The sequence below is a fragment of the Prunus dulcis genome, chromosome 8 (genome assembly GCF_902201215.1).
Source record: "Prunus dulcis chromosome 8, ALMONDv2, whole genome shotgun sequence".
Lineage (NCBI taxonomy): Eukaryota > Viridiplantae > Streptophyta > Magnoliopsida > Rosales > Rosaceae > Prunus > Prunus dulcis.
Window position 1 is genome coordinate 792,610 of NC_047657.1, and position 26,952 is coordinate 819,561.

At 34.3% G+C, this 26,952-nt stretch overlaps 3 protein-coding genes and 1 pseudogene across 4 annotated transcripts; 2 read left to right on the forward strand and 2 right to left on the reverse strand.

Annotated features, from left to right (window-relative positions):
• Positions 1-1,545: 1,545 nt before the first annotated feature.
• LOC117637013 (TOM1-like protein 4) lies at positions 1,546-9,592 on the reverse strand. 2 transcript variants are annotated; one of them, XM_034371750.1, is made up of 10 exons: positions 9,270-9,592; positions 8,416-8,575; positions 7,552-7,630; positions 7,157-7,255; positions 6,907-7,020; positions 4,465-4,610; positions 3,708-3,789; positions 3,004-3,089; positions 2,736-2,924; positions 1,546-2,557 (listed from the first exon to the last, which is right to left on the reverse strand). In XM_034371750.1, exons 2-10 carry the CDS (start codon positions 8,523-8,525, stop codon positions 1,894-1,896), a joined length of 1,569 nt encoding a protein of 522 aa, XP_034227641.1. In that variant the 5' UTR covers positions 8,526-8,575; positions 9,270-9,592; the 3' UTR covers positions 1,546-1,893. The 2 variants fall into 2 exon arrangements, with proteins under 2 accessions (XP_034227641.1, XP_034227642.1); XM_034371751.1 differs by lacking the exon at positions 9,270-9,592 and adding an exon at positions 9,103-9,225 and having other exon boundaries at positions 1,894-2,557.
• A 4,259-nt stretch (positions 9,593-13,851) lies between these two features.
• Positions 13,852-15,327, reverse strand: LOC117636868 (annotated as a pseudogene).
• Positions 15,328-18,077: 2,750 nt separating this feature from the next.
• On the forward strand, positions 18,078-20,828 carry LOC117638840 (protein DMR6-LIKE OXYGENASE 1-like). The gene is made up of 4 exons (XM_034373991.1): positions 18,078-18,303; positions 18,733-18,965; positions 19,585-19,912; positions 20,571-20,828. Exons 1-4 carry the CDS (start codon positions 18,106-18,108, stop codon positions 20,811-20,813), a joined length of 1,002 nt encoding a protein of 333 aa, XP_034229882.1. The 5' UTR covers positions 18,078-18,105; the 3' UTR covers positions 20,814-20,828.
• A 1,772-nt stretch (positions 20,829-22,600) lies between these two features.
• On the forward strand, positions 22,601-25,325 carry LOC117638740 (protein DMR6-LIKE OXYGENASE 1-like). Its single transcript, XM_034373845.1, has 4 exons — positions 22,601-22,807; positions 23,240-23,472; positions 24,083-24,410; positions 25,029-25,325. Exons 1-4 carry the CDS (start codon positions 22,610-22,612, stop codon positions 25,269-25,271), a joined length of 1,002 nt encoding a protein of 333 aa, XP_034229736.1. The 5' UTR covers positions 22,601-22,609; the 3' UTR covers positions 25,272-25,325.
• The last annotated feature ends 1,627 nt before the right edge of the window (positions 25,326-26,952 follow it).

The window sequence follows — 26,952 nt, forward strand, 5'->3', positions numbered from 1 at the left end:
CTTATCATTGCAACCAACTATAGATGCAAACAATGTTCGAATTTTTTATTTTTTGTTTTCCAATTTGTTGGTTTTTGGAATTTGCACAGAAAAAGAGAAGGGGGCAGAGAGTGAAGAGGAGATGGGGAAAATAGAAGGGGGGAGGGGTCTGTGGAGGAATGGAGGAGAAGAAATCTATGGGAGGGGCGTTGGGTTTGGGTCTCATGATTTTGTTTTCTATTTTTCTTCAAATTTTTTTTTTTTTTTCTAATTTTGTATTTATTTTTACTCGATTTTTATTTGTTCATTATGAAAAGTCATATTTACCCTAAAATTTGGTTAAATCTAACATAAAATAAGACGGTGGGACAATGAACCGAATAATAGAGTTGATGGACTATTTGAACGAATAATTTAGTTTAAAAACCAAAATGTAAATCTGGTATAAATTTGAGGACCATTTGAGTAAATAACAATATTATTTTATTTATAGAAGTTACTTTTTTTCTTCTTCTTTTTTTATTTTTTATTTTTTATTTATAAATTTTTTATATCTTTCGTAGCTGTTAAGTATTATTAATTGCAAAGTCGATTTCGAATAGACAACTATAAGAAAATAATGAAAAGATGATTCCAACTAAAAGTAATGCAAGAACATTCAAATTTATGCCTCAAAACCATATGCTCAATGACAAACCTATCATTATTGCATTTCAATTTCTTGACTAATTGTGTATAAATATATATATATATATTAGTCAATTTTTATTGAACGGCACCTTGTGTTCACTACGAATTCTACTTCAATGATTTAAATTGTCTATATTGTAAGTCTTTATTTAAATATAAATTTTTTAAGGGGCAATTGCATGCTTATTTTGATGCCGGCAGAGAAAAAAGAACTTTTGCAAATATTAATTAGACAAGATGAATATTAATTATGTCAGAGCTTTTGCAATAAGCATTTATGTTAAAATTAGTTAAGGAATTCTAATCTTAGTTTTCCATTAGATATGTTAGTGTGCTCTATATATATATATATATATATATATATATATATATATATATATATATATATATATATATAAGATACATACAATCCACTATTCTTTTTATTATGTATCTTGCATACAATCCACTGATTGAGATTAGAAGTTCTTAACCAATCCGGAGACTTTCCCGTCATATCATTCCCTAAAGTTTAAATTAAAACTTCTCCTTTGGGAAATTGGGAGTATTATTCTGCCAGGAATTACCAAATTGACAAGTCCATTATTAGTGTCAAATATGGTTAGTTGGAAAATGGATTTCTAAAACACAACTAAGAGAAAACAATGAAAAGATAACTCCAACTAAGCATACAGTACCATCTCCATTGCCATCACACAGCTGCTGCCTGATGGAAATCGGAGCAAGATGCTACAACTTAAGAAAATGATAATCGTCAAGAGGACATACCTCTTTGAAAAGGAACTCCAAACTTTGTCCGCCAAAAAGTGACCAACCTACCAATATTGAACTTCAATTTCTTGAGTAGTAATGTGATTGGTTATATTAATCCATCAATGCGACAATCTTCTAGCAGTATAATATTTGATGATACACTGTTGCGTCCAGTCATACAAACATACATACATACAAACGTACGAACATATACAACAAAAGAAAGAAAAATTTGGCCAACCGTTCGAAACAAACTGAGATCAAAGAAACCAAACAATAAGGTGCATCAATATATTAAATTATATGCAATGCGCAGGTCATCTCGGAAACATACCAGCTAAAAAGCAAAGACAAACCAAAACCAAAAAGTTCCTACCAATATTTATTTAGTAACAGGTAATAATCTCGTGATCTGATGTATGTGGGAGTGAAGAACAATGTCCAGAAGCTGGACTGACTGCTAGGCACAACTCAAAATGACCTATTGGGGTTTGAAGACGAAGATGACTTGGCTTTTGCAAAATCAACGAGATCTTTGAATAGAGCATCTTCCTGTTTTACTTGTTTTGTTGGGGTAGACGAATTAAGAGAGAGATTCTGAGTCTGTCCCACTAAGCTGTCATAAGATGAACCGGATCCACTGCCTGGAAAGCCTTGTTGCTCAAAAAACTGTTGTCTCTGATTATACCTAGAAGGTGGAGGTGGAAGGCTGACAGGAGAGTTGCCATTTCCAGGAGACTGAGGATTGCCTGGGGACTGAGCATCCCAAGGAGCTGGAGGCAACCCATCAACAGATTTGCTTCTAGGAGCCGGTTCATCATATACAGGTTTTCCAGAGAATATAGGGGATGGAGTCGTGTTTAGGGAAGATGGGGGTGAGGGTGATGGTGGAGTCAATCGAGAGGTGGAATTTGAGCTGGAATGAACTGGAGCTGCAAAAGATGTGGATTCTGATGTTGCAGTGGATCCTTCAGATTTGTAGGTATCACCACTGAGATAATCAATCATGCCAGCACCTGTAGGGATTGGCCTTTTTGGAGATGGTGGAGGAGGAAGAAGTGGGCTTAGTCGCACAGGTTCAGTCCTGGCATTGGCTGATCTCTGGCCCGGTCCCTGTGAATTATCTCTTGATGACCTGTAATGCATTTCACTGAAGTTTATTAAAAGGGAAATGAGAAAGTAAAAAAAATGAACAGGCAATAGCACAGAACAGAAATGAGTGAATAGTGAAATAGCCCAATTGTACAACAAAAATGGTGTGCCTAAAAAATAATGTTGCGATAAAACTTGGAAGAGGTCCTCTAAGAAGTTACCTGTGAGCTAGTTGGGCAAATTCATCCTCTGACTCATCATCCTCATGGTTCACATTCACAAGTGGCACAACTGAAGATTCTGGTGCTCTTACTCCAGTTGCTGTTCCTTTCACAATATCATCGTGCCGAGAAAGTACACGCTGCAGATTATCATTTAAAGCCAATCCCTGACATAGAAGTTCCTCATCGCTAAAAGGAAAGCAACCACAACTGTCACCAGCATGAAATCTACGAGTAAAAATCAACATTTTCTATATTAATCACTTACACAGTTTCATTCACAAGAAGCATGACGCGCTTTTGGTACGAACGGCACTGATCAACAAGGTCAACAATCACTTCTTCCTTCAGACCCTGCCATAATAGTCATTTTGACCATTGTAAGAAATTAAAGCTGACTAAAAAATTTGCACATATTAAGAGCCCATTGGTAACACTGGTTTTTTATTTTCAGTTTTTAATTTTCAGTAGGGCTTCCTCCCACCTCCCTCCCTTCTACAAGCACAAGGAAAGTGCAGCCTTTAAGCATACAAAGTTTCAAGTAATTAACCATTGCACGATTTTCACAATCAGAGTAATTGACACCCAGAGAGAGAGAGAGAGAGAGAGAGAGAGAGAGAGATCACTAGCCTCCTTCACCCCTGGACAACTAATCTTTAACTAGTTTGAAATAAAGTTTTCTTATGAATATTTCTCTTCAAACAATTTAGACACAAGTACATGTGTAAAGGAAACTATAATAATGGATAACAATGATCCACAACTGATCAGATACAACCTACAGAATTTTTACCATGGTAGCAGTCCCATATGAAACCACCACCAGATTACTCCATACACAATAACGACAAAATAAAATACTTGACCTCTAAAATAACATATTTTTAGCGGAACATAAATGAAAAATCATCTTCTAATACCTTTTAGTCAAGAGAGAAATCAATACTCAACGATAGCTAGAAAATATATTACCTCAGGATTCTTAGGATCCAAGGCATTAAGCATTTCCATCAACACATCTGCAATTCCTCGAGCATTTTGAATCTCTGGCAAGCTGATTAGAAACAATTTCAATCAGGCAGGATATATCATAGACATAATTCATAGACCAACTAAAACATAAATAAAAGAAATAACAAATAAATAAAAAACGATAGCATCTGTCACAATATCAATTTTTAGCACAACATCCGATCCAGCAAACATAAATTCTTTCATAGATTACAGTTACAGATCAAGACATTCAACAAGATACATACAAGCACAAGCAGCAACTGAGACAGCGGTATAAGCATTAAAACTCAATGCTGACTGAAATCCTCCATAAAATATTAAGACCAAGGACTAACAGGATTTCCAATAACAAGGCTGTATAAATTTCCTTATTGTCAGGGGGAACTTTTTCAATCATTGACAGAAATAATTGACAAGGTTAACAAGTTACCGAAACAAATCACAAGGCATCAACATTTCTGCAAAGCATGCACAAATCACAAGGTCTTTCAGATATATGTAGAGCAACATTCTTGACTGAGGGTTCATAATCCTAGGACACTTCTTATTATCTACAAATATTTTTCATCTCTCCCAGGCAGTCGACATGCATGTTTAAAATTGTGATAAAAACACATCTAAGACAAAAGCAACAAAAAAACAGCGGGTAAATATTAAACTGAAAAAGCCTGAAATTTGTATTGTTCCGATGGAGATAATATTGTTCAGCTAGTACCTAAGTCCTGAAGCATCAGACTGAAGAGAAGCCTGAATAGCAGCATCATCATATACTGCAACAGGGGGAACCACTGGCTGGGTCTGAGGCGGAGTAAAGAGTGGTACACTGTTCTCTTCTCGTGGTGGAAATTCAACTCCCGCAGACTGTCAATTATCAATAAAGAGAGTTATGGGGGAAGAAGCAGAATAAAAGAAAATAATAAAAATCTAGACCAAATATCGAGCAAGCTTATGTCTAAAATTAACAGAAAAACAAAATTGAAATTTCAAATAAACCAGAAAATCATGATACAAACAGCCATTCTGATTTAACCATGAAAGGAAACAATGTTTTGTAACACATGTAAATTTCTATACTTTTCCAACTAGAAAACCAGCACAGAATGTTTAAGCGGAGGCAGACACCAAAAGTCAGGCAACTGGCATAAACTTACTTATACTTGGCCACCATGGCCAAACATTTGAGAGAATCTTAGACACTAAGGCCTTTTTTGGTTCACTGATCTAGACTATACTAAAACAAAAAAATTGGAAAAAGTTTTTTTTTTTTTTTTTTTTTTGGTCTGAAAATTGGAAATAGCCAAAGAACCATGTTTGGTGTTCTCAAAAAATAGCAAGATATTAGAATTAAATTGGACAATACTCCAATCACATACTAGTACCAGGCATGGACACTGCTCTAGCAATTCAGTCTGATCCAACTCCCATGCAGTGCGAGTACAAACAATATTACAAATGAAATTAATGACATCAATCAACACCCACAACCAAGCTTATCTCCATTTGTTAGAACTATGATCTGATCTTGCATCATTAATTTCATTCATCTAGCAAAAAAGTGAAACTTTGGTGCAAAATGACCTTACCTTGAGGATGTTGACATCTCTATCTTCTAAGAATCTAAATTATAATGGACGAAAGTAATGACAACTGTAATCATTACAGAGTAAGGCTAGACATAAACACAACCCAAATCTTTATACTAAGTTTACTATTACTTTCAGTGGACTCCAGTTGAAACAAAATTACAGAGTATAAACACTCTTAATACTACAAGCTCAAATTAAAACTAAACTAAAATTGCAGCTTTAATTTCATCAAGGAGGAATATAGAGTTCAAATTAAACAATATAAACAAAATCCTAATTATAGGGGGGAAAAAAGGTCCCTATAGCATCAATAAAAATGGAAGATAAATAAAAAAATTTATTTTTAGAAAAAAAAAAAATGTTGATTCAAGAGAAAAGGAAAGCAACAGCACAACCTTAATTTCTTCCTACAAAAATGCAACATTACTCTAACTTCTATTAGAGACAGAAGTTAATGAAAATAGACTACTTATGAATTTGCAGGAAAACCAACGTGAGAAAGAAGAGATCACCTTCTGAACAAAACAACCAAATCAGAATGTGGTTTGGCTGTGAAATATGAAATTATAATGAGAAAATGGAAAAGCCTAAACACTATTTAATGAACTGCTGCCTGTAATGTTAATTCAGATTAAGTTCAAATTATTAAAAAGGTGTAAATCTGTGTTGAAATTTCGAGTACAAAAATGAAGATAGGGTTAAACTGCAAAGATTTAAACTTAGCCATCTTATTTTCCATAATACCATTCCCAATTAAAATTCCCGTCAACCAAACCAACAAATGTCCAATTCATTCCAAATTAAAATCATTAGTAAAGTAAAAGGATAAGTGTGTTCGGAAATTACAATAACAAAGTAAAAAATGAAATTGAAGAGAAGCTACCGAGATAAATATGTAATTTAGAGCAGACTATATGTCCCACATTGTGAGGTGCAAGACCAAAACTACCACCATGAGATACAAAAAGGCAAAGGTATAAAGACTCAGTTTGTACACATTGTGAGGTTCATTTTATACACATGGCAACTCCTTTAGAATTTTTATTTTGTTTTTACCCATTGCCAACAAGGTCAAGAAGGCTATCAAGTTCATAGGCAAATTTAGAAAGTTGGACCCAGCTTTGTGGAAATCTCCCCCCACCCTCCCCGCATGCACCCACAGAGACTGCACACATACAAACAATAACAACAAAAATAAAACTGATCTACAGCACACACGGCATTACTTAAAATGGATAAATTTTTCTTGTCCATAGTTTTTTTTTTATTCTCCTCCATAAAGTTTCTATTAATTCCATTGCACACACAATTTAGCCCCATCCATCAAACCTGAAGGCACTTGGGCTGGACATGTTTGCCCAATCATCTTAGAAAAGAAGTCGAATTTGAGAAGGTCTTATAATGTAAATAGCAATCTTTCAAAACATGTCCTATTACGCAATTCGCAAAATGACAACATAAAATGGAGTTGGGCAAAGATACAGAAACACTTGAAGCAAAATACGACTGATGCTTAAATAATGCAACACGAACTTAAAATGAGCTTAACAAAGATTTAGCAAACCAATTACCCTCAATTCATTATATGCCGCATAGTATTGGGGATATCTTCCTCTTGCTCCTCCAAAAGCTTCTTGCCATGTATCTATCAAAATTAGTATCTTTTCCCTAACATTCAAGTCTGGCTGCAAAATGGAATTAGAATAAAAAAGCAAAACATATATTAATATCCTATCCATGCACAAATTGAAAAGGGAGGAGAAGGAAGCAACAAGTCAGTAAAAAAGAAAAAAAGAAAGATTGTGAGAGAAATATTAGCACCTTCTTCTTTACTATTTTGACCATTTCATGCAAGATATCACGCTCAACGATCTGCTGAAAAACATTCTCACCACAATTCTTGCTCACAGTCTCCAATGCCTGGATCAAATTATCCATTCGGAAAAGAAAAAAGAAATCATTGCCTGGAAAAGCTGATTTTTTGGTGATGACAGCAAGGAATTTATGGAACCACAACTGGTCCACCATAAGTCACAAATTTATTGACATTTCTACATGCCTATGCATAATTTTGGCATGGGAAGCCTGCCAGAAACTTTAGATCATAAATTTATAAATATTTTTATTTAAATGTGCAAAAAGAAATATAAAACTTATGACAAGAAATAACACAAAAAATATCAAGAAAGTATCAAAAGAAAAGGAATAGTACTAACAAAAAGAGCCAGAAGTTGTATTTTCGGATTTTTACTGCCCAGGCGCTTTTTGAGTATCTTCAAGGCATCTTTTGCTTGCCTGCAAATTTCAATCCAATTCATTGGCAAAGGAAAAATACTTGCATTTTGAGTATTAAAATGGGAAAGGGATTATATAGGACAAATAATCATGAACTGTATCTACAAATAAATAAATAAATAAATAAAAAATTTTAAAAACATCAAACAATCCATCTTCTGCAGAGTTTTACACATCAGAAATGTTTGTAACATCAAAGGAACCTGATACACCACGATACTAATAGAACCTAGTGAAAAATAAGTGACTCCTTTTACGAAATCTCCAACATCATAGTAGCAAAAACGTGCTACTACTTGTTACTTTTTCAGGTGTTATATTTCTGAAATGCAGGTGTCCATTGCTAGATGAGCCACATCTCCATTTCAGGAAAAGCTCCTCCTCTTCTATCAGGAGAAAAGCCAAGTATTATCCTTTGAGGTTGTGTGTGTGTGTGTGTGTGTGTGCGTGCGTGTGCGTGTGCGTGTGTGTGTAGAGAGAGAGAGAGAGAGAGAGAGAGAGATGACAGAGAACATAATTTGTTAATATTGTTTCACATCGGATGTTTTTACAATATGCTAAAAAACCCATTTTAGAATTGTTTCCCTTGTTGGACAGTCAGGAAGAATCTATTTACGAATTATCTCTTAAGAAATTATGAGCATTTCCACCAACGACCACTCCATCACAATATAAAAAGATTCAAGACTCAACAATTTAAGTGATCTCAACTCTTAACATGTGGATAAACCAATATATAAAATTCAAATTTGATAAATGAAATTGAGGAAGAAAAGTATTGATACCCAGGCTCCATGTTAATAATATCGCATAATTCAATGTTTATTGCCCAGTCTGGACCAATCAACATATCACTTGTTGCCCTCTCTGCACAGGCCGCAGCATTACCAGCCATGTCTGATGTCCTAATCCCCCTTCACTCAAGTCCTTTATCCTCAAAATTTCCTAAGATCATAAGCCAAACAAAAGTTCAATTATGTACAGTCCTGACATTTGTGAATGTACAAGAACTAATTAAACGCAAGAAACAGAAAATCATAAGGCACCAATCACTAATTAGCTGAATATAAGTAATTTTATTTAATTCCAATAACTATATAAATTATTTTCATTAACCCATCAAGATAAAACTTATGAGAATCCCAATCCAAACATATAGCACTCATTCTATGAGAATTCAGAAAACAAATATAAGGGAATGAACAATAATCATAATTGCGCGTAACTGGAATTTCCACTAGAAAGTTTATCCAGAAGTATCCAAAATACAAACTACAAGCAAAAGGGGTCTAATCAAATTCCAATATCTGCTCATCAACAAAAGCCCCATCAGAATACACACCCAAAATTAGAAGAATTAGCAATCGGATCGTCAACAAAGTATCATTAACACCAACCCTTAACATCAACTACATACAAGAAACTCACAAAATTTTGAAACAAATAAGCAAAGCCCAAAATAATATCAGTACCTACAAATGAAAATCAAAATTTGAATTTGCCACAGATAATGGTCCTATGCCATAAACACGAGAGACCCACAAAGAAACCTTAAAACCCCAGTTGACAAAAGGATCAAAACGAAGAAGATATGTAAATCTCGAAGACTTGGGGTCGGGATCTCAGGAAAAAGGCGTACCTGTCAAAACCCAGTATCGAAAGAGAATCAAAGCCCACGCAATGGGATGATTGAGAATTTAAGGAGAGAAATAGAGATAATTTGGGGAGTGGGTTTTCCTTATTCTCACTTTGATTTCTTGTGTGGGGGATTGTTTGCTTGTTTGGTGGTAATGTTTCTTTGCGTCAGCGTTTGCTGTTTAGAAATTAGATTAGAACCAAAACTTGGACCTTTTAATTTTTTATATAGAAAGACTTATAAATAAAATAAAAAGTCTCTTTGTTTTTCTTTTCCCATGGCGTTTCCAGTTTTTCTTCCCATGGGAAACCTGGACCATCGATGAGATTGACTTCACATATGTTGATATCGTTGACGTTATATTTTTACTTATATTTTGTTCATATCTATAATTTTTAACTTTTTATACATAAAAATTGGGTAAAGATACCATGGTAAACTAATTTTTCCTAGTGTTTTGATCGGTACACATTTTTTGGAGAATACTTGTCTTCTTCTTCTCGAAGTAGGAATTTCTACTTTCTTGTCAATCCCAATTGGATGAGTTATACCATATGTTGGAGATCATTAGAACTATAAATATTTAGTAAAAACTTTAAGTAAAAAGAAGCACATATAAGATTACAAAGAAAAAAAAAGGATATCTAATGGAAATGTGAATTCTCATTTACTTATTTTATCACCTTTACTTTTATTAGAAGAAAATAAATACAAACTTAGTGAGAGTAAACAAGTAATTATAATTTTTGATGTGGCAATTTCATACAAACTTAGTTGTTTTCAATGCCTTTGGCATTTAAAGATTTGAATTCAAAAATCATTTGCTTTAGGTTTGGTTGAACAATTTCTATGTTGCAATTGCTACATTGTTTTGCCATTATTTTGCTGATATTATAGCAGTTAAGTTTGTGAAAAAGGGGCAGACAATTATGTGGTTTTATTACTATTTCTTTTAATGCCTTAGCTTCATGTTGAGGCAACTAACTATATATTTAAGCCCATTCTCTTTAGTAGGGCATAATATATAAGGTTATTTTCCTTTCATATAAACTTTGAGGGAAAGATTCAAGTTGTTTATTTGACTCAAGTATTGCGAGTGTACGTTTATAAGGGTCATAGGTTGTTGTATACTGAAGGATAGGGCGCCATACGACATTGCACATCCTAAAACTAGTATTCTACTCAAGTAGCCCATGTAGTAAAGAGTTTGACCTACTTTTTCACTGTGATGCGCCACTCCATATGCGTGAGGGTTTCTAGTTACATTGTTTAATTTTCTTCAACCAAAATGCTAGTTTTATTATGGAATTAGAAATATCTACAATGCTTTTTTTATTTAATCCGATCCTACAATACTTTTTTATGCGTGATGAGAAATTTTTTATGTTGAGATGTGTGATGACATTGACAAGTTACACAAGAAGGTAAATGGCTTGAAAATGAGGACAATTTAAATTACCAGAAGACCCTTAGTTTTTACATTATCATACAACCGTTTACCCTAATAAGGGCAAGATTGTTTCTTTGCATGAGATCGTTCACAAAAGTCTTCACTTCCCTTGCAACTATTTCCTTGTGTGTGAATAGACTTTTTGTAATGCGCATATGTTCAGGTTTTTTGTTACCGTCATTAGTAAATAGCAAATTTTCATTCCTTCAGAGTTTCCTACTTTGACTTTTCTTGATTGCGAAATGATCTGAACCGCGAACGCGTCTTAGAGAAGCAGCGACTGGGCCCACATGAACTCGGCATTTGCGTTGAATTCTTTGAGCTCAGGTGGAATTAAAAAAAGTCAATTGAACCCGCTGGTTTACAAACCTCCACCAATACCAGCGTTGACTGGGTCACCCCCACTCTCGAAGCTCCATTTGTCCTGCTTTTGTTCATTATAATCAGTTTACAATATATTAATATCATCTACTTAATAATGTATTATACATCAAATACATGAGGAAATTGTGTAGAAATCGGTCTACGTGGTACTTCACTACCTAATATAACTCGTCCGTATGTTATATTATAATATATGGATGAATTATATCGATCTCCTTGCCTAGTTCCGGATCATAAATCTGACTAACCTGTATTTATATTAAGCATTAGTTACAATTCATTAATGAAAATACATTAAAACAATAATTCCCTCGTCACATATTTTTGGGGTGCTATGTAACTAATTTATTTGTCGTAAACCTCATGTCAAAACAAACCTCACCAAATTAATAGTCTAAATTGATAATAATAATATAATTATATATTATGATACACGGCTGGACAAGATAAATTTTTTTATATTATTCATATTATATATAGTTGAATACGAATTATTATTAATGTGTGCCCTTATGCACTGGCAAAAGTCATCACCATCGAATAAAGAAATAAAGAAAAATTGTTTGTACGAAAGGCAAATTTTCTAGTCAGTTGTGGACTTTTGAAGCAGAATTAAACATACCCCACTTAAAGAAGCAAAATAAAATGGGGAGATTCAATATAATACCCTATGAGCCTAAATTATTAAAAAATTCTATATGAAATGGACATTAGAAACACATCCAAAGCTCATTTACAACATAACAAAAATGCTTTTAACTTCTTTTAAATTACAAAACTGCCATTGATTTATTAAAACAAACTCAACCCAAAAACCTCATAAAAAAGCCAAAAACACTCAATGGGGCATAAAAATTATTTAATAATCAAAATTAAATCCAATAAGGTCAGCTGTTATTTTTTGGATATATTTATAGAAATTAAATGGTGTAGAGTTTATTTATAGTTTTAGTGCTAAGAATTGGTATATGACTAAATATCTCAATAAAATATGATCTTCTATTTCAAGACGAAATTGTGAGGTCTCTTTTTTTTTCTTTTCTCTAAATTATATATTTGGTTCGTGTAGTTTCATTAATTTTTTAGTTTGATAATTTTAATCATCTAAGACTAAGATATTAATATATGAAGTTTGATGTCGTAATATGTAAGAGTACTTTTTTTTTTTATATCTCCAAAATTTAATCTATTTGTCTATTTTCTTAACACTTGTAGGACTTTGATTGTTGTCTCAATAAAATTACATGACTAAAATTGTCAAAATTAAAATGAGAGACTAAAGTAGAATCTGAGTTAAACAATGAGGATCAAAATCTGGGCCCAAGCACTAGGAGAGGACCCAAGTCTTAAGTCGAACCCAATACTTTGAGCAAAGTCAAACTTGGGCATTGTTCCTTGGCCTTGAGGGTCTCGACCAAGTAAAATTGCAGGAACTGACTAGGAAAGGGAATTTCACGTGCACCGTCTTCAGAAAAGCGCCAGGCAACATGGTAAAAGAAATGATGGGACGTCAAACCAGCTCCTTGCAACTTGAGTCCATTAGAGTAGAAACCCTGAAACTTATAGTGAAGGTTTGAAGAGAAAGTACCATCGAAAGTCGAGATCAAGAAGGTTTTTTGGGGGAGATAGAAGGCGGCTCACGCAAATGATTGAGTTGGCCTGTCCTTGTATATCTCGGCACCTTTTGAAGGCGGCAACTTATAAATAACAAGGCAGTTCTTATTTTTAAGGAAGACCAATCTCTTAACAAGAAAACCAAGCCGAAATGTTGTTAAATGTATTCTCTAAACTAGAGTTAGATAAATTTTACTGCTTTCTTAGTATTCAATGTAGTATCTCACCAAGAACTCTGAAGCTTGTTCAAAGTTCTTGAGCACCACTATTTTAATCGATCATTCAATATATCAACAAACAACTATGTTCTTCAGAGTTTGTTTGAGCACCATCCAATCCCTTTTCTCTCACCAACTCATTGTTTTGTTTCATCTCAAAGAGGACTTGAGATATCATTTGACAACCGAGCACGACAACATCGAGCGCGTCAGTACAAGCACTCAACATGACGCAATACAAGTAGCTTTGTTACCAAGGCCAAGAACTCATCAACCGAGAAAACGTTCCTAACTCGGTCCAGATCGTTTGTCGAAGTCAAGATCAAGTCGCTTATCGCCATACCACTCTTTGCTTTCACGACCATCTTTGAATTCGGCCTCAAAAGCTAGCACGCCATGCAAACATGCTCACACCAAAAAGGACGACTTTGTTCCCAAATCCGTTTGGCTCATCAATTATTTTATGGGAGCTTTAGTAATATACCCAAAATAGATGTTGAAATTATTCATGAAAAACCCCACATGGAATGCACTTTAGAAACATACCCAAAAACTATTTACTACATAAGAAATGAGTGTTGAAATTCCTATAAATTACATCTCTACCATTGATTAACTTAAAACAAGCTCAACACAAAAAAACTCAAAACAAGCCCAGCTCAAATTTTTTTAAAAAACCCAAACTATAAAAAATAAAAAATAAATCACGAAAATCAAGGAGCTGTCCTTACGACCCTTCTCCACTTAACCTCCATACACTGTTAATACCATGTCATAGAAGTACATTGTTAATACAATTTCATAGAAGTACATTGTTAATACCATGTTATAGAAGTACACTGTTAATACCATGTCAAAGAAGTACATTGTTAATATCATTTTATAGAAGTACATTGTTAATACCATTTCACAAAAAAAATTAAAAAACCCTAAAAAATCCTAGCAAGACATCCGATATCTTTTGCAGAAACCACTTCCAATTGTCCATAGTTTCACCACATACAATCGCAAAGGCAAAAGGAAATACCTATATAAGAAAGAAAAAAAGTACACTGTTAATACTATGTCATAGAAGATGTCGTGAGTACTAAATTCTCCACAAACTCTGATTACCACTAGTAAAACAACATACAAACTTACACAACTACGTAGTGCTTACATTATCAATGATAGACTCAAGAAGATCATGTGACTTTCAAGTCAGATTCCATCATTATGGCAATCACCATTTGCTTAACCTGAAACCAAACAGAGGCTGCTTAATTTAAATATCGTGTCCATGTTCATACAAGGTATCAAATGTAAAAATACCCATAAAAACGTAAATTTCCTTGGAGACTTAGACAGTAAAAAAGTAGTACAAGACTCACTTCTTCTCGCTCAATGAACCCGGTTTGTCCCTGATCATAGAGCCTAAATGCAACTGCAAGTAATTAACAAACAACATAAGATAACAAGAAAGACACACACACAACATTTAGCTTTGCCTCTTATAGCAGTAAGACTTACAATCAATTTTATCATCTATCGGGGCATATGGATGGAAGACATTGAGTGCATGAACAAACTCATCAAATTCAAAGACACCATTTTCTTTTCATCAAAGAAATCAAAAATCTAAAAAAGCAAAATCCAATTCGGGTAAGCAGGTGACGGGAATTATATATATCAATTAGTTCAAGATGTTGGCATGAAGCATATACCCTGTCTAGGGAATTCTGAATAGTGCTAGTTGAAACTCTTCCTGCAACATAATCATCATCCAAATAATTACTACATTGCATGAAACTAGAAAGAAACAACACATTTCTTCATAATTGAATTTGAATGATTCAAAGAAATTTGGCTGACCTTATGAATTGATCCGTCGTCGATAATTAAACTACTCAACTTTTTAAACAGCTCATACAATACCTCCAGCTCATTAACAGTAATTGCATCATGATTTCATGCAAGTAAACAACACAAACAGCATTCAAAATTCTCATTAACTAATCATTTATTTATTTTTATTTTTTTGTTATCCAAAATTCCCAAAGCAAAAGGAAATAATTCACAATTCGAAGTTCTGAATGTATATAGTTTTCTTAATCTTCTGAATATTTTAAATATAAAAAAAAATCATACATCTGGTTTCATCGGTGATGATAGACATATCGCCGAAAGAGAAACGGTGTTTGGTTGGGAGGGGACGGCCACTGAAGCAATCGATCACAGCAAAAATCAACACCTCTATGATCGCTACAAATAAAAATGCCACGCAGATCCACTCGCCCAATGATAAAGAACTCAATCTCTACTCAACCCCCTGCTTAATTAATCGGAAAATCAAAAATTAAGCATAAACAATGGGAAATGAAAATTCACCCATTTTAATTTTTATCGAGAAATCCATTGTCGTCTGCAACAACTCTTTAGATTAAGGCTACTACTTCTGGCACTGTGTTGCTTTGTGCTTTTCAATGAAATATGTCTGCATCTGCACTAGAGAGAGAGAGAGAGAGAGAGAGAGAGAGAGAGAGAGAGAGAGAGAGTAACAACCGATGAGTAATAATCCAATTTTGAGTTTTTTATATGAATTTCTCACTAAAGGGTAAATCAGGAAATCTGTATATTAAGTAAACTAAAAAAAAGAACAGCTGGCAATAGTAGGGCGTGTTTATAATGTCTGTTTAATGTAAGGTAGGGTGTGTTTATGAAGTCAATTTCATGTAGGGTATTTCTATGATTCTATAGCTAGAAATGGGTTTCTTTATAGTTATCTATTATTTTATTTGGAATAATTCACCCAGTTGGTCAAAAATATTTAGAAGTCAACACTTTGTTGTTAATTTTTGTTTTGTTTTGTTTTGTTTTTGAGAGAGAGAGAGAGAGAGAGAGCTTTCATTGAGGGATCCTTCAAATAAGCTTATTTGAGGGACACTCCTTATATGCCCCACTCCGGATTATATTTCACTAATCCAAACGTCTATTTTGTAGATACTCATTCAAAGATCATTTCTACAAAAAATCACTTAAATTCGATATCATTTGACCACTCAATTGAATTATTGAAATTTAGTACTTTCTTGAAGCACCGTGTTATTTGATTTTGTAAGACACAATTGGATGTCGAAACGGTTTCCAATTTGTCTAATTTTTTTTGTAAAGATGATCTATGAATGAAGACCTAACAAATAGATGGTTTGGATCATTGGGAAAAAAATTGTAGAGTACTCTAAAGGTCGTCCCTCAATAGAAAGGGACTATATATATGTGAGAAATTCATTGCAAAGTTTGCAAACTATAAAAAAAAAATAAAAAAAATAGCTTTATATAGTATTATAGATACCGACGTTATTGAAAAAAGAAATTGATGCTTAATATCTTCGTTTCATTATTAAGATTCTGTTGAATATCATCTTTCTTTCTAAACTGTTCTCGTGATGTATATTTTCAGTAACACTTAAAGCACTCTAACTTTTAGACACATCTGACATATGACATGGCAACCCATGTCATCTGTTTTAATTATATAATTTGTTAAACAAATAAAAGAAAAAAAATTCACACAGAAAAAAATAAAAAACAGAAAAAAAAATGAAATAAAAGAAACCCAACGATTTTAGATTTACAGACAAACCCTTTGTGGTTTAGGGTTAGACCTCCTTCTTCCTCTCTGAAAAACCCTAAAAATTCAGCAGTCCTTCCATTGAAGAATTGAAGAAATTCAGCAGTCCTTCCATTTAGTATGAATCGAATTCTATTTTTTCTTATGAATTTTCATTGTGCTTTTTTTTTCTTTTTTTTTTTTCCTGATGTATAAAGGAGAGGTCATATTGACACATCTGGATGCATTAGAAATAGACTTCATATTTGTACAAGAATCTCTCTGTCTGATAAGTATATATCATATATGGTTTTTTTTTAAAATGAAAATAATTACAATGATTCAAATGCATGAGTAAATACGTGTGTAAATGACTCCCACAGGTGGCAAAGCCCAAGTTGCCGTTCTATTTTGGTGGACAAACATATGTTGCGTAAAGAATTTGTGTGGATGATAGTCATGCACCCTTTATTTAATAACAAATCCGTCCAAAGATATTGGTGAAAACCTAAAATCCAAATTGTCTTGTGAAACAAGTTTCTCATTCCTTGGTTTTATGTCCTATGTACATATCTACCATCGTGGAAGATCCTTCAAATTTATAATTTTGTATAAACACATACACACACGCATCTTAACCACTTCATTAATATATGTCCATATTTCTCTTGACCTCTAACGCACCATTTGCTCATGATTTTGATATCTACGCTGTCCTATTTACACATATTCTAAATTTCTTTTTCTCGGAAATTTGAGGCAAATAATTATTTTGGACTGATTAGTAGAAAATTTTGTAGTCAGTCTAGAAGTTCAAAAAATACAGTTTTTTCTAACAACAAATTTCCATTTTTGGCCTCACTAGTAGAAAAGTTTATAACTAGTCAGTTCATGTTTTTTTCCCTCAAGTTTACCCCTTTTTGGACTGGCTACTACTTGTCAGGGCAAGAAAAACTTTGCTAATATATGCTAGATAAGGTGCACTTATCATGTCAACAGACAGATATTTCGATTAAATTTTTTTCACAAGAACTTAAGATACGATAATGCTACGGGCACTAACTTTCTTCATCAACTTATGACTTAGAGTTAATAACGAGCTTTTTCTTCCTAAAAAAGAAAATATTCGGATTTGACCTTATTAGAGGATTGGCACTTTTGCTTCGCTCGAAATAGAGATGAAGACAAAAATAAAGGTTTTAATTACTCGTCTTGCCTTTGAGTCGGCCCTAACGAAGAAATAGAGTTCTATACTATTATTCTTGAAGATTTTTTCATGTGTGCGGCTACTGGTCAACTGACTCTTCTAGTTGCCAGGCTATTTACATCATATCCATACAAAGATTAGCGTTTGGATAACTTTAAAAGCCTAATTAGACCGAAAAAAATTGACTGATTGGAGGTGGGGACCAATATATGAACTTTGACAAGTATGTTCGTAGAAATTACATAGAGGCCTCGCAGCCTTACCTTGATATCTCACAATGTGCCTATAAAAACAGGCAATGATCGATGTTCAATCCAATCAAAACGCACTCTCTCTCTTTATTCACTGCTACCGTCGCTAGTTCTTAATTGTTTTCAATGGCTAAAACAGCTTCTGTAGTATTGACCCAAAACCTTTCTGATACCAAAAGGACCACCTCCTTTAATCATTCAGCTAATGATGATGAAATCCCCACCATTGATTACAGCATGCTGATCTGCTCTAATGATCCTGATCAACGACTCAAAGCCCTCCAATACCTTGCCTATGTCTGCGAGGAGTACGGCTTTTTCTATGTATGGAATTTCCTCTCATCTACATATACATTCATTCCCCCATAGCACACCATTTTGCTTATTACAATGCCTCAAAACCAATTCACTATGCACATACACACACACACATGTGCATAGAGCTTCAACTGTGAACGTGTTGGCATACAACATGATGCTAATCATTCTGTAAGGATGTGAAGTATTGTCAAACATCAAAAAAGTTAAGAAATTTTATACTCTGTAAGGTGGTGTGATTTTGTTATTAACTTGTTAGTATTATCGCATTGTAAATACTAGCTCTGTAAATATATATATTTTTTTTGGCTAAAAGAAAAGAAACAAAACTGTTAATTAATTAGGGTTTTGTGTTATGTTATAATTTGTTGTCGCATGTTTATATTGCGTACAAAATTACAAATGCATGTAACATGTTGCCTGATAACTTGGCAGCTGGTAAATCATGGGGTGCCCGATAGCGTAATTGAGAGAGCACTGAATGGGATTTCCGATTTCTTTAATCTGACGGAGGAGGAAAAGATGGATTATGAGAAGAAGGATTCAAAGGATAGGATCAGATGGGGGCTAGGGTTCTCACCCGGGGACCATGAAGCTGTCAAGAGGGAGTATCTCAAGGTGCTCCCACATCCAAAGTTTGAAGGCCCTGCTAAACCAGCTGGTTTCAGGTACAAGAAAATAGAGTTTTTGAAGAAAAGGAAAAAATCGTGTGTGTACGACCCATGCATCAACCTACTCACCTAACCAAACAAAAATCCTCAATTTTCTTTTTAATTTATAAAAGGTGTTTTTTGTTTCTTCTTTGATGAATAAGTGCATGTTTTAACCACGTAAGCTACAATTTTAATAAAAAATGCTATTTTTAATAAAGAAAAAAGAGAACTTATTTTCGTTAAAAAAATTAACAAAAGGATTTGGATTGTATATTTGTATCTTTTCAAGTTATATTGTGTTTATATTTTAGTTTAAAGATAACCATGGTTTGGACTTAACAGTAAAATATACATGAGATTGGTTCGGTTTCTAAAAATTAAAATCGCGATTGCACCAAACCATTATAATTCGATTTTTGTTTGACTTTTTCTGTGATAAAAACCAAATCAAAACTGTCATTACGATTCGGATAAGTCAGTTTAGTCATTTCAGTCTGATTGATGCCCACCCCTAAGCACAAGTATAGATCTACGGATCCTAATAATTGGTCTAATTCGACTTTCATTTACCCCCTACTTTGTCTTTATTAAATGGCCTAAGATTAAGCTTAATTTATGTCTATGTTACTTACAGGGAGGCCTTGGAAGATTATTACCAAAGGGATCGAGAGGTGATAATTAATTTGGCTAAAGCAGTATCGAAAACATTGGGATTTGAAGAAAATTACTTAGAGAAGGAATTTGAGCTGGAAACTGGGGCTGATGTTTCTGCTATGAACGTGTATCCGCCCGGGTTTAAACCCAACACTCAAATCGGTTTGCCGGCTCATTATGACCCTGGCTACCTTGTTTCCCTTGTACAAAACGTCAACGGAGGTCTCCAACTAAACTATAAACAAAAGTGGATCAATGTTGATATGCCTTCCAATGCCCTTTTCATTAATATTGGGGATCATGTTGAGGTACATACATATTAAATATTTGAAGTCCTTAGTTTATTTTCGACATAAGATAAATTGGTGCGAATATGAATCAAATTTATTCTTCACATCACTAATCCCATCATTTAACGTTACATGCATCATATCTATTGATCATACTATTAATTATACTTTTCGCAAAAGTCAAACTCACGAATGAGTCCGACCTACAAGAAATCTGTAAGAAATTAAGATGGACTCATTACCCAGAGATATCACCAAAATGAGCACATTACATGTACAATATTTATTGATCATATTATTAATCATATTTTTCACAAAGGTTGAACTCATGAATGAGTCTGACCTATAAGAGATGTGAACTTATGAGTTCTACGTTCACATCTTTGTAAGAAATTAAGGTGGACTCATCACTAAAGATATCTCCCAAATGAGATCCATGAGTCCACGATGCAAGACAAGTATATATTTTGTTTTGGAATTGTTTGACTTTCAATCTAAATCATGAATTCGAAATCAAAGTTCATTATGTGTAAGACTTTATTATAGAAATGAACTATTGAATTTAAAGTCCAAAACTTAGGAACAAAGTCAAGCAAACAAGAGAAGTAGATTTGCTAATATAAAAGTTTCTTAATGCGTATTGTTTTTAATTCATTGCTTGTATTACATATAATAGGTTTTAACAAATGGGAAGTACAAGAGTCCTATGCATCGTGTGATCCTGAACAACGAGGTGAGAAGAGTCTCTGTGGCCACAGTCCATGGACCATCACTTGACACATTTGTGAAACCAGCTCCAGAGTTTGTGGGCGAGTCTCACCCACCAGCATACCGAGGGATGATCTACAAGGACTCCTTGGAAGCCAATGGTTACCATGAGATCGATGGAAAATCATGCATAGCACAACTTCGGCTATGAAATAGAGTTCATGCTGGCAAGGAGTTGTTATGTGCTAAACCATTAAAATAAGGCTTATTTATGGATATACTTTTTATGCTTTCAAAATAGTCTCAGATTACCACATGTTCTTTGAAATGTCTCAATATACCACCTATACTTTCAATAAGTGTCTCACGTTAGCTATTCCGTCATATTTGAGAGAAGTTCCGTTAGCTGATGTGACCCCCACTTCTTTTCAATCTCTTAACAAGAGAAAGGAAGGGTTAGTCAAGTTGAGAAAAGGGAGAATTTGGGAGAAGAAGGTTTTCTGAACCTCCAGATTCCCAAATCTAAAATTCCCTCAACCTAACCTTCTTCTGTTTCAGTGCTAATACTTATGAATAAAGTTTATTGTTTTCATAATAAAGTTATTGTTTCAATTTATGTGAGTATGGAGAAATTAGTATGGCGAGACAATGGGTGGAAACAGAATAATTTCATGTGATTTGGGACCAAGTGAGACTTGCATGAATCCCTAGTTTATTTAATGTTTCCGCTCTTACTTTGATTTTATATTAGATATGACATGCTAGGTGATTTATACTCTCAAAGTTTGGTTATAGAGTTTTTAGAAATCTCTGCACAACACTATTTCCACAACATTCCCTTCAATAAATCATGCCAATTGTACACACAAGAAGAAAAAAATGGAATTAGAGTCATATTATTTCCGAAAGGGTGAAGGAAACAAATTTATGGAAAAAAAAATTAAAATCAATGTTGGAACAAACTTTTTCACCAAATACAAATGTGGAAGACCTTTGACTATGCCTATATAGTGTTGAAATTGTATATATATTTTATTTATTTTTAGTTGAAAATATTATATGTTTAATTTGTATATGTTTAATTTGTATTTTTCCCAAATATTCCCTCAGCTATAGCCAAGGGTAGCCCTTGCATTGGTTCCACCCCCGTCACACACTCTATTTCTTTAATCAATCATGTTGACAAATTTACAAGTAATAATAAATTTATTTATTTATTACCAAATATACAAGGAATTTGAGAGTAGAGGAAATCGAATACGAAACTTCAAGTTCAAGTGCATGAGTAAACACGTGTGTAAATGACTCTGATTTCCACAGGTGGCAAAGCCTAAGTTGCCGTTCTATTTTGGTTGACAAACATATATTGCGTAAAGAATTTGTGTGGATGATAGTCATGCACTTGAACTTGAAGTTTCGTATTCGACAGGTGGCAAATCCGTCTAAAGATATTGGTGACTAAAATCCAAATTGCCTTGTGAAGAAAGTTTCTCATTCCACCTCGGTTTTATTTTATGTCCTGTGTACTTACCTACCATTGTGGAAGATCCTTCAAATTTATAATTTTGTACACACACGCACACACATCTTATCCACTTCATTAATATATGTCCATATTTGTCTTGACCTCTAACGCACCATTTGCTCATGATTTTGATATCTACTCTGTCATGTTTACAAACTTTTTAAATTTCTTCTTCTCGTAAAATTATTAAATTTGATCTTAAGTGGAAATTAAGAGGTGATCATTCTAAAGAAGCGTGACAAAAGTGAGTGATTCAGCAAAGATTAATGGTGAAACCGCCCATTAAATAAAACCTCCTAGATAATCTTATTAATTAACTTTGACAAGCATGTTCGTAGAAATTACATAGAGGCATCGTAGCCTTACCTTGATATCTCACAATGTGCCTATAAAAACACAGGCAATGATCGATGTTCAATCCAATCAAAGCGCACACTCTCTCTTTATTCACTGCAGCCATCGCTACTTCTTAGTTGTTTTCAATGGCTAAAACAGCTTCTGTAGTATTGACCCAAAACCTTTCTGATACCAAAAGGACCACCTCCTTTAATCATTCAACTAATGATGATGAAATCCCCACCATCGATTACAGCATGCTGATCTGCTCTAATGATCCTGATCAACGACTCAAAGCCCTCCAATACCTTGCCTATGTCTGCGAGGAGTACGGCTTTTTCTATGTATGGAATTTCCTCTCATCTACATATACATTCAGTCTCCCATAGCACACCATTTTGCTTATTACAATGACTCAAAACCAGTTCACTATGCATACACACACACACATGTGCATAGAGCTTCAACTGTGAACATGTTGGCATGCAACATGCTGCTGATCACTCTCTAAGGATGTGAAGTATTGTCCCACATCGAAAAAGTTAACAAATTTTACCCACTCTATAAGGTTATGTGGCTTTGTTATTAACTCATTAGTGTTATCACATTGTAAATACTAGCTCTGTAAATATATATATACACACATTTGGTTAAAAGAAAAGAATCAAAACTGTTAATTAATTAGGGTTTTGTGTTATGTTATAATTTGCTGTCGCATGTTTATATTGCGTACAAAATTACACATGCATGTAACATGTTGCCTGATAACTTGGCAGCTGGTAAATCATGGGGTGCCTGATTGTGTAATTGAGAGAGCACTGAATGGGATTTCTGATTTCTTTGATCTGACGGAGGAGGAAAAGATGGATTATGAGAAGAAGAGTTCAACGGATAGGATCAGATGGGGGCTAGGGTTCTCACCCGGGGACCATGAAGCTGTCAACAGGGAGTATCTTAAGGTGCTCCCACATCCAAAGTTTGAAGGCCCTGCTAAACCAGCTGGTTTCAGGTACAAGAAAATAGTGTTTTTGAAGAAAAGGAAAAATCGTGTGTGTACGACCCATGCATCAACCTACTCACCTAACCAACCAAAAATCCTAAAATTTCTTTTTAATTTATAAAAATGTTTTTCATTTCTTATTTGATGAATAAGTAAATTTTTTAACCACTTAAGCTACAATTTTAATAAAAAATGCCATTTTTGAAAAGGAAAAAAGAGAACTTATTTTTGTGAAAAAAATTAACATAATTAAGGATTTGGATTGTATATTTGTATCTTTTAAAGTTATATTGTGGTTATATTTGTATTTTTAAAAAAACATCGTTTTGAGTTTAAAAATAACCGTGGTTTGGATTTAACAGTAAAATATATATGTGATTGGTTCGGTTTCTAAAATTAAAATTGCGACTGCACCAAATCATTACGATTCGGTTTTTGTTGACTTTTTCTATGATCAAAACCAAATCAAAGCTGTTATTACGATTCAGATAAGTCAGTTTAGTCATTTCAGCCAGATTGATGCTTACCCCTAAGCACAAGTACGGGTCCTACTTTGTCTTTATTAAATTGCCTAAGATTAAGCTTAATTTATATCCAACTATATATATGTTACTTACAGGGAGGCCTTGGAAGATTATTACCAAAGGAATCGAGAGGTGATAATTAATTTGGCTAAAGCAGTATCGAAAACACTGGGATTTGAAGAAAATTACTTAGAGAAGGAATTTGAGTTGGAAATTGGGGCTGATGTTTCTGCTATGAACGTGTATCCGCCCTGGTTTAAACCCAACACTCAAATCGGTTTGCCGGCTCATTATGACCCTGGCTACTTTGGTTCCCTCATACAAAACGTCAACGGTGGTCTCCAACTAAACTATAAACAAAAGTGGCTCAATCTTGATATGCCTTCCAATGCCTTTTTCATTAAGTTTGGGGATCATGCTGAGGTACATGCATATTGAATATTTGAAGTCCTTAATTTATTTTTGACATAAGATAAATAAGTGCGAATATGAATCAAATTTATTCATCCCATCACTATTAATCATATTTTTCACAAAGGTCAAACTCACAAATGAGTCCGACCTACAAGAAATCTGTAAGAAATTAAGATGGACTATTGTCACCCGAAGATATCTCCAAAATGAGCACATTACATGTATCATATTTATTGATCATATTATTAATCATATTTTTCACAAAGGTTGAACTCATGAATGAGTTGGCCTACAAGAGATGTGAACTTATGAGTTCTATGTTCACATCTCTGTAAGAAATTAAGGTGGACTTATCACTCAAAAATATCTCCCAAATGAGATCCATGAGTCCACGATGCAATAAAAGTATATATTTTGTTTTGGAATTGTTTGACTTTCAATATGAATCATGAGGTTGAAATCAAAGTTCATTTTGTGTAAGACTTGATTATAGAAATTAACTATTGAATTTAAAGTCCAAAACTAAGAACAAAGTCAAGCAAACAAGAGAAGTAGATTTGCCTAATATAAAAGTTTCTCAATGCGTATTACTTGTTTTTAATTCATTGCTTGTATTATATATAATAGGTTTTAACAAATGGGAAGTACAAGAGTCCTATGCATCGTGTGATCCTGAACAACGAGGTGAGAAGAGTCTCTGTGGCCACAGTCCATGGACCATCACTTGACACATTTGTGAAACCAGCTCCAGAGTTTGTGGGCGAGTCTCACCCACCAGCATACCGAGGGATGATCTACAAGGACTCCTTGGAAGCCAATGGTTACCATGAGATCGATGGAAAATCATGCATGGCACAACTTCGGCTATGAAATAGAGTTCATGCTGGGAAGGAGTTGTTATGTGCTAAACCATTAAAATAATAATGTGTGGAAGTAATTAATTAGAATTGCTCATAAATAACTTTCTGAGTTGCAGTGCTAATACTTATGAATAAGGTTATTGTTTTGATAATAAAGTTATTGTTTCAATTTATGTNNGGAGAAATTAGTATGGCGAGGACATTCGACGACACATGTCACTTTGTCGCCACAAGGCAATGGGCGTTAACGGAATAATTTCATGTGATTTGGGTTTTTTCTCAAAGGTGTTGGTGTGTGGCTCCGGGGATCTGTAGTCAGTGGCGGATCCAGGATATTTCCTTTCAGGGGTCAATGTCTAGAGGTGAAAAAAATTTATACAAAATATACGATACATTTTTCTGCTGCCCAGTGCCCACCGCCGACGCCACTTTACTGCCTCCACCGACTGATTTGTGAGGGGGGAGGGAAAGCCACCATTGAATTGGATTGGAGGTTGGTTGTTTTAGTTGGGGTTGGAATTTAGGTTAGAGAATTTGATATTGAGAAGAAGAAATGGGTTTTGAAACTGATGGGTATCGGGCTACTGTGCTGCTGTTTTGTTTTGTTTTTTTTTAACTTGTGCCAAAACGACGTCGTTTTGGCCAGGTGTTATTAAAAAAAAAAAAGTATAAGTGAAACGACGTCGCTTTGAAGAATAGCGCGCAAAAAAAAAAACCTTAAGTGCAACGACGTCGTTTCGACGTCGAGGGCGCAAAAAAAAAAAAAAAAACCACTTAAATGAAACGACGTCGTTTTGACGTCGACCAAACAAAAAAAAAAGGATGCGCGCTGCGCGCTGTGTGCAAGGGCTGCGCTGCGCGCAAGCTCTCCACAGCTGCACAGCAGCACAAGAGTTGCCCCATTGGGGCATTTCATCGAACACCTTGCGAGGGTCAATTTGGGCGGCTCTAATGGAGGATTTCAGAGGTTGCAGGGGTCAATTGACCACCCTTGCTCCTCTGTAGATCCGCCCCTGTCTGTAGTTGTAGAGGTGGATGGATTTGATCCTTTGCAGCACAGATGGAGATCTAGCAAGGCCTTTGCTGAGAGAGAGAGAGAGCTGAGCTGATGTGGAAGGGCAATAATACACACACGCACCACGTGCATTTTAACTGATAAAATATTTAATTGAATTTGATTTGCTGAGGATGCGAAGTGTAATGATTAAAATTGAAAAATTGAAAGTGCTGTGACTAAATTTAAAATTAACCTTAAATTCAATAACCAAAATTGTAATTAATCTTTTTTTTATAAAAGGATTTAGGAAAAAATTGGCTGCATTTAGGAAAAGATTAACCCCCTAAAAGTCCAATCCAAATCTAAAAGACTTGCTGCCCTTTCAATGACTTTTATGACTTGTTTGTGCTTTTTTTTTTCCTTTATTTATACCTCACAAAATCTTAAAGTCCTCCATATATAGTGATCTATGCTATCACTCTTTTCATATCCACAAGTTTTTGACACTGAGGTGGCAAAAACGTAGCCTTTACAAAAAGCCAACCACACAGATTATGATCAATCAATTGATCATAACTCTCATTGATTGGCTATAGCTTTCTTGTTACAGTGCATGCAAATTATTTTTCTTCCATTTCAACTGTTCACTAATATTTCTATTCGGGTACATATACTATACAAACGTACAAATTAA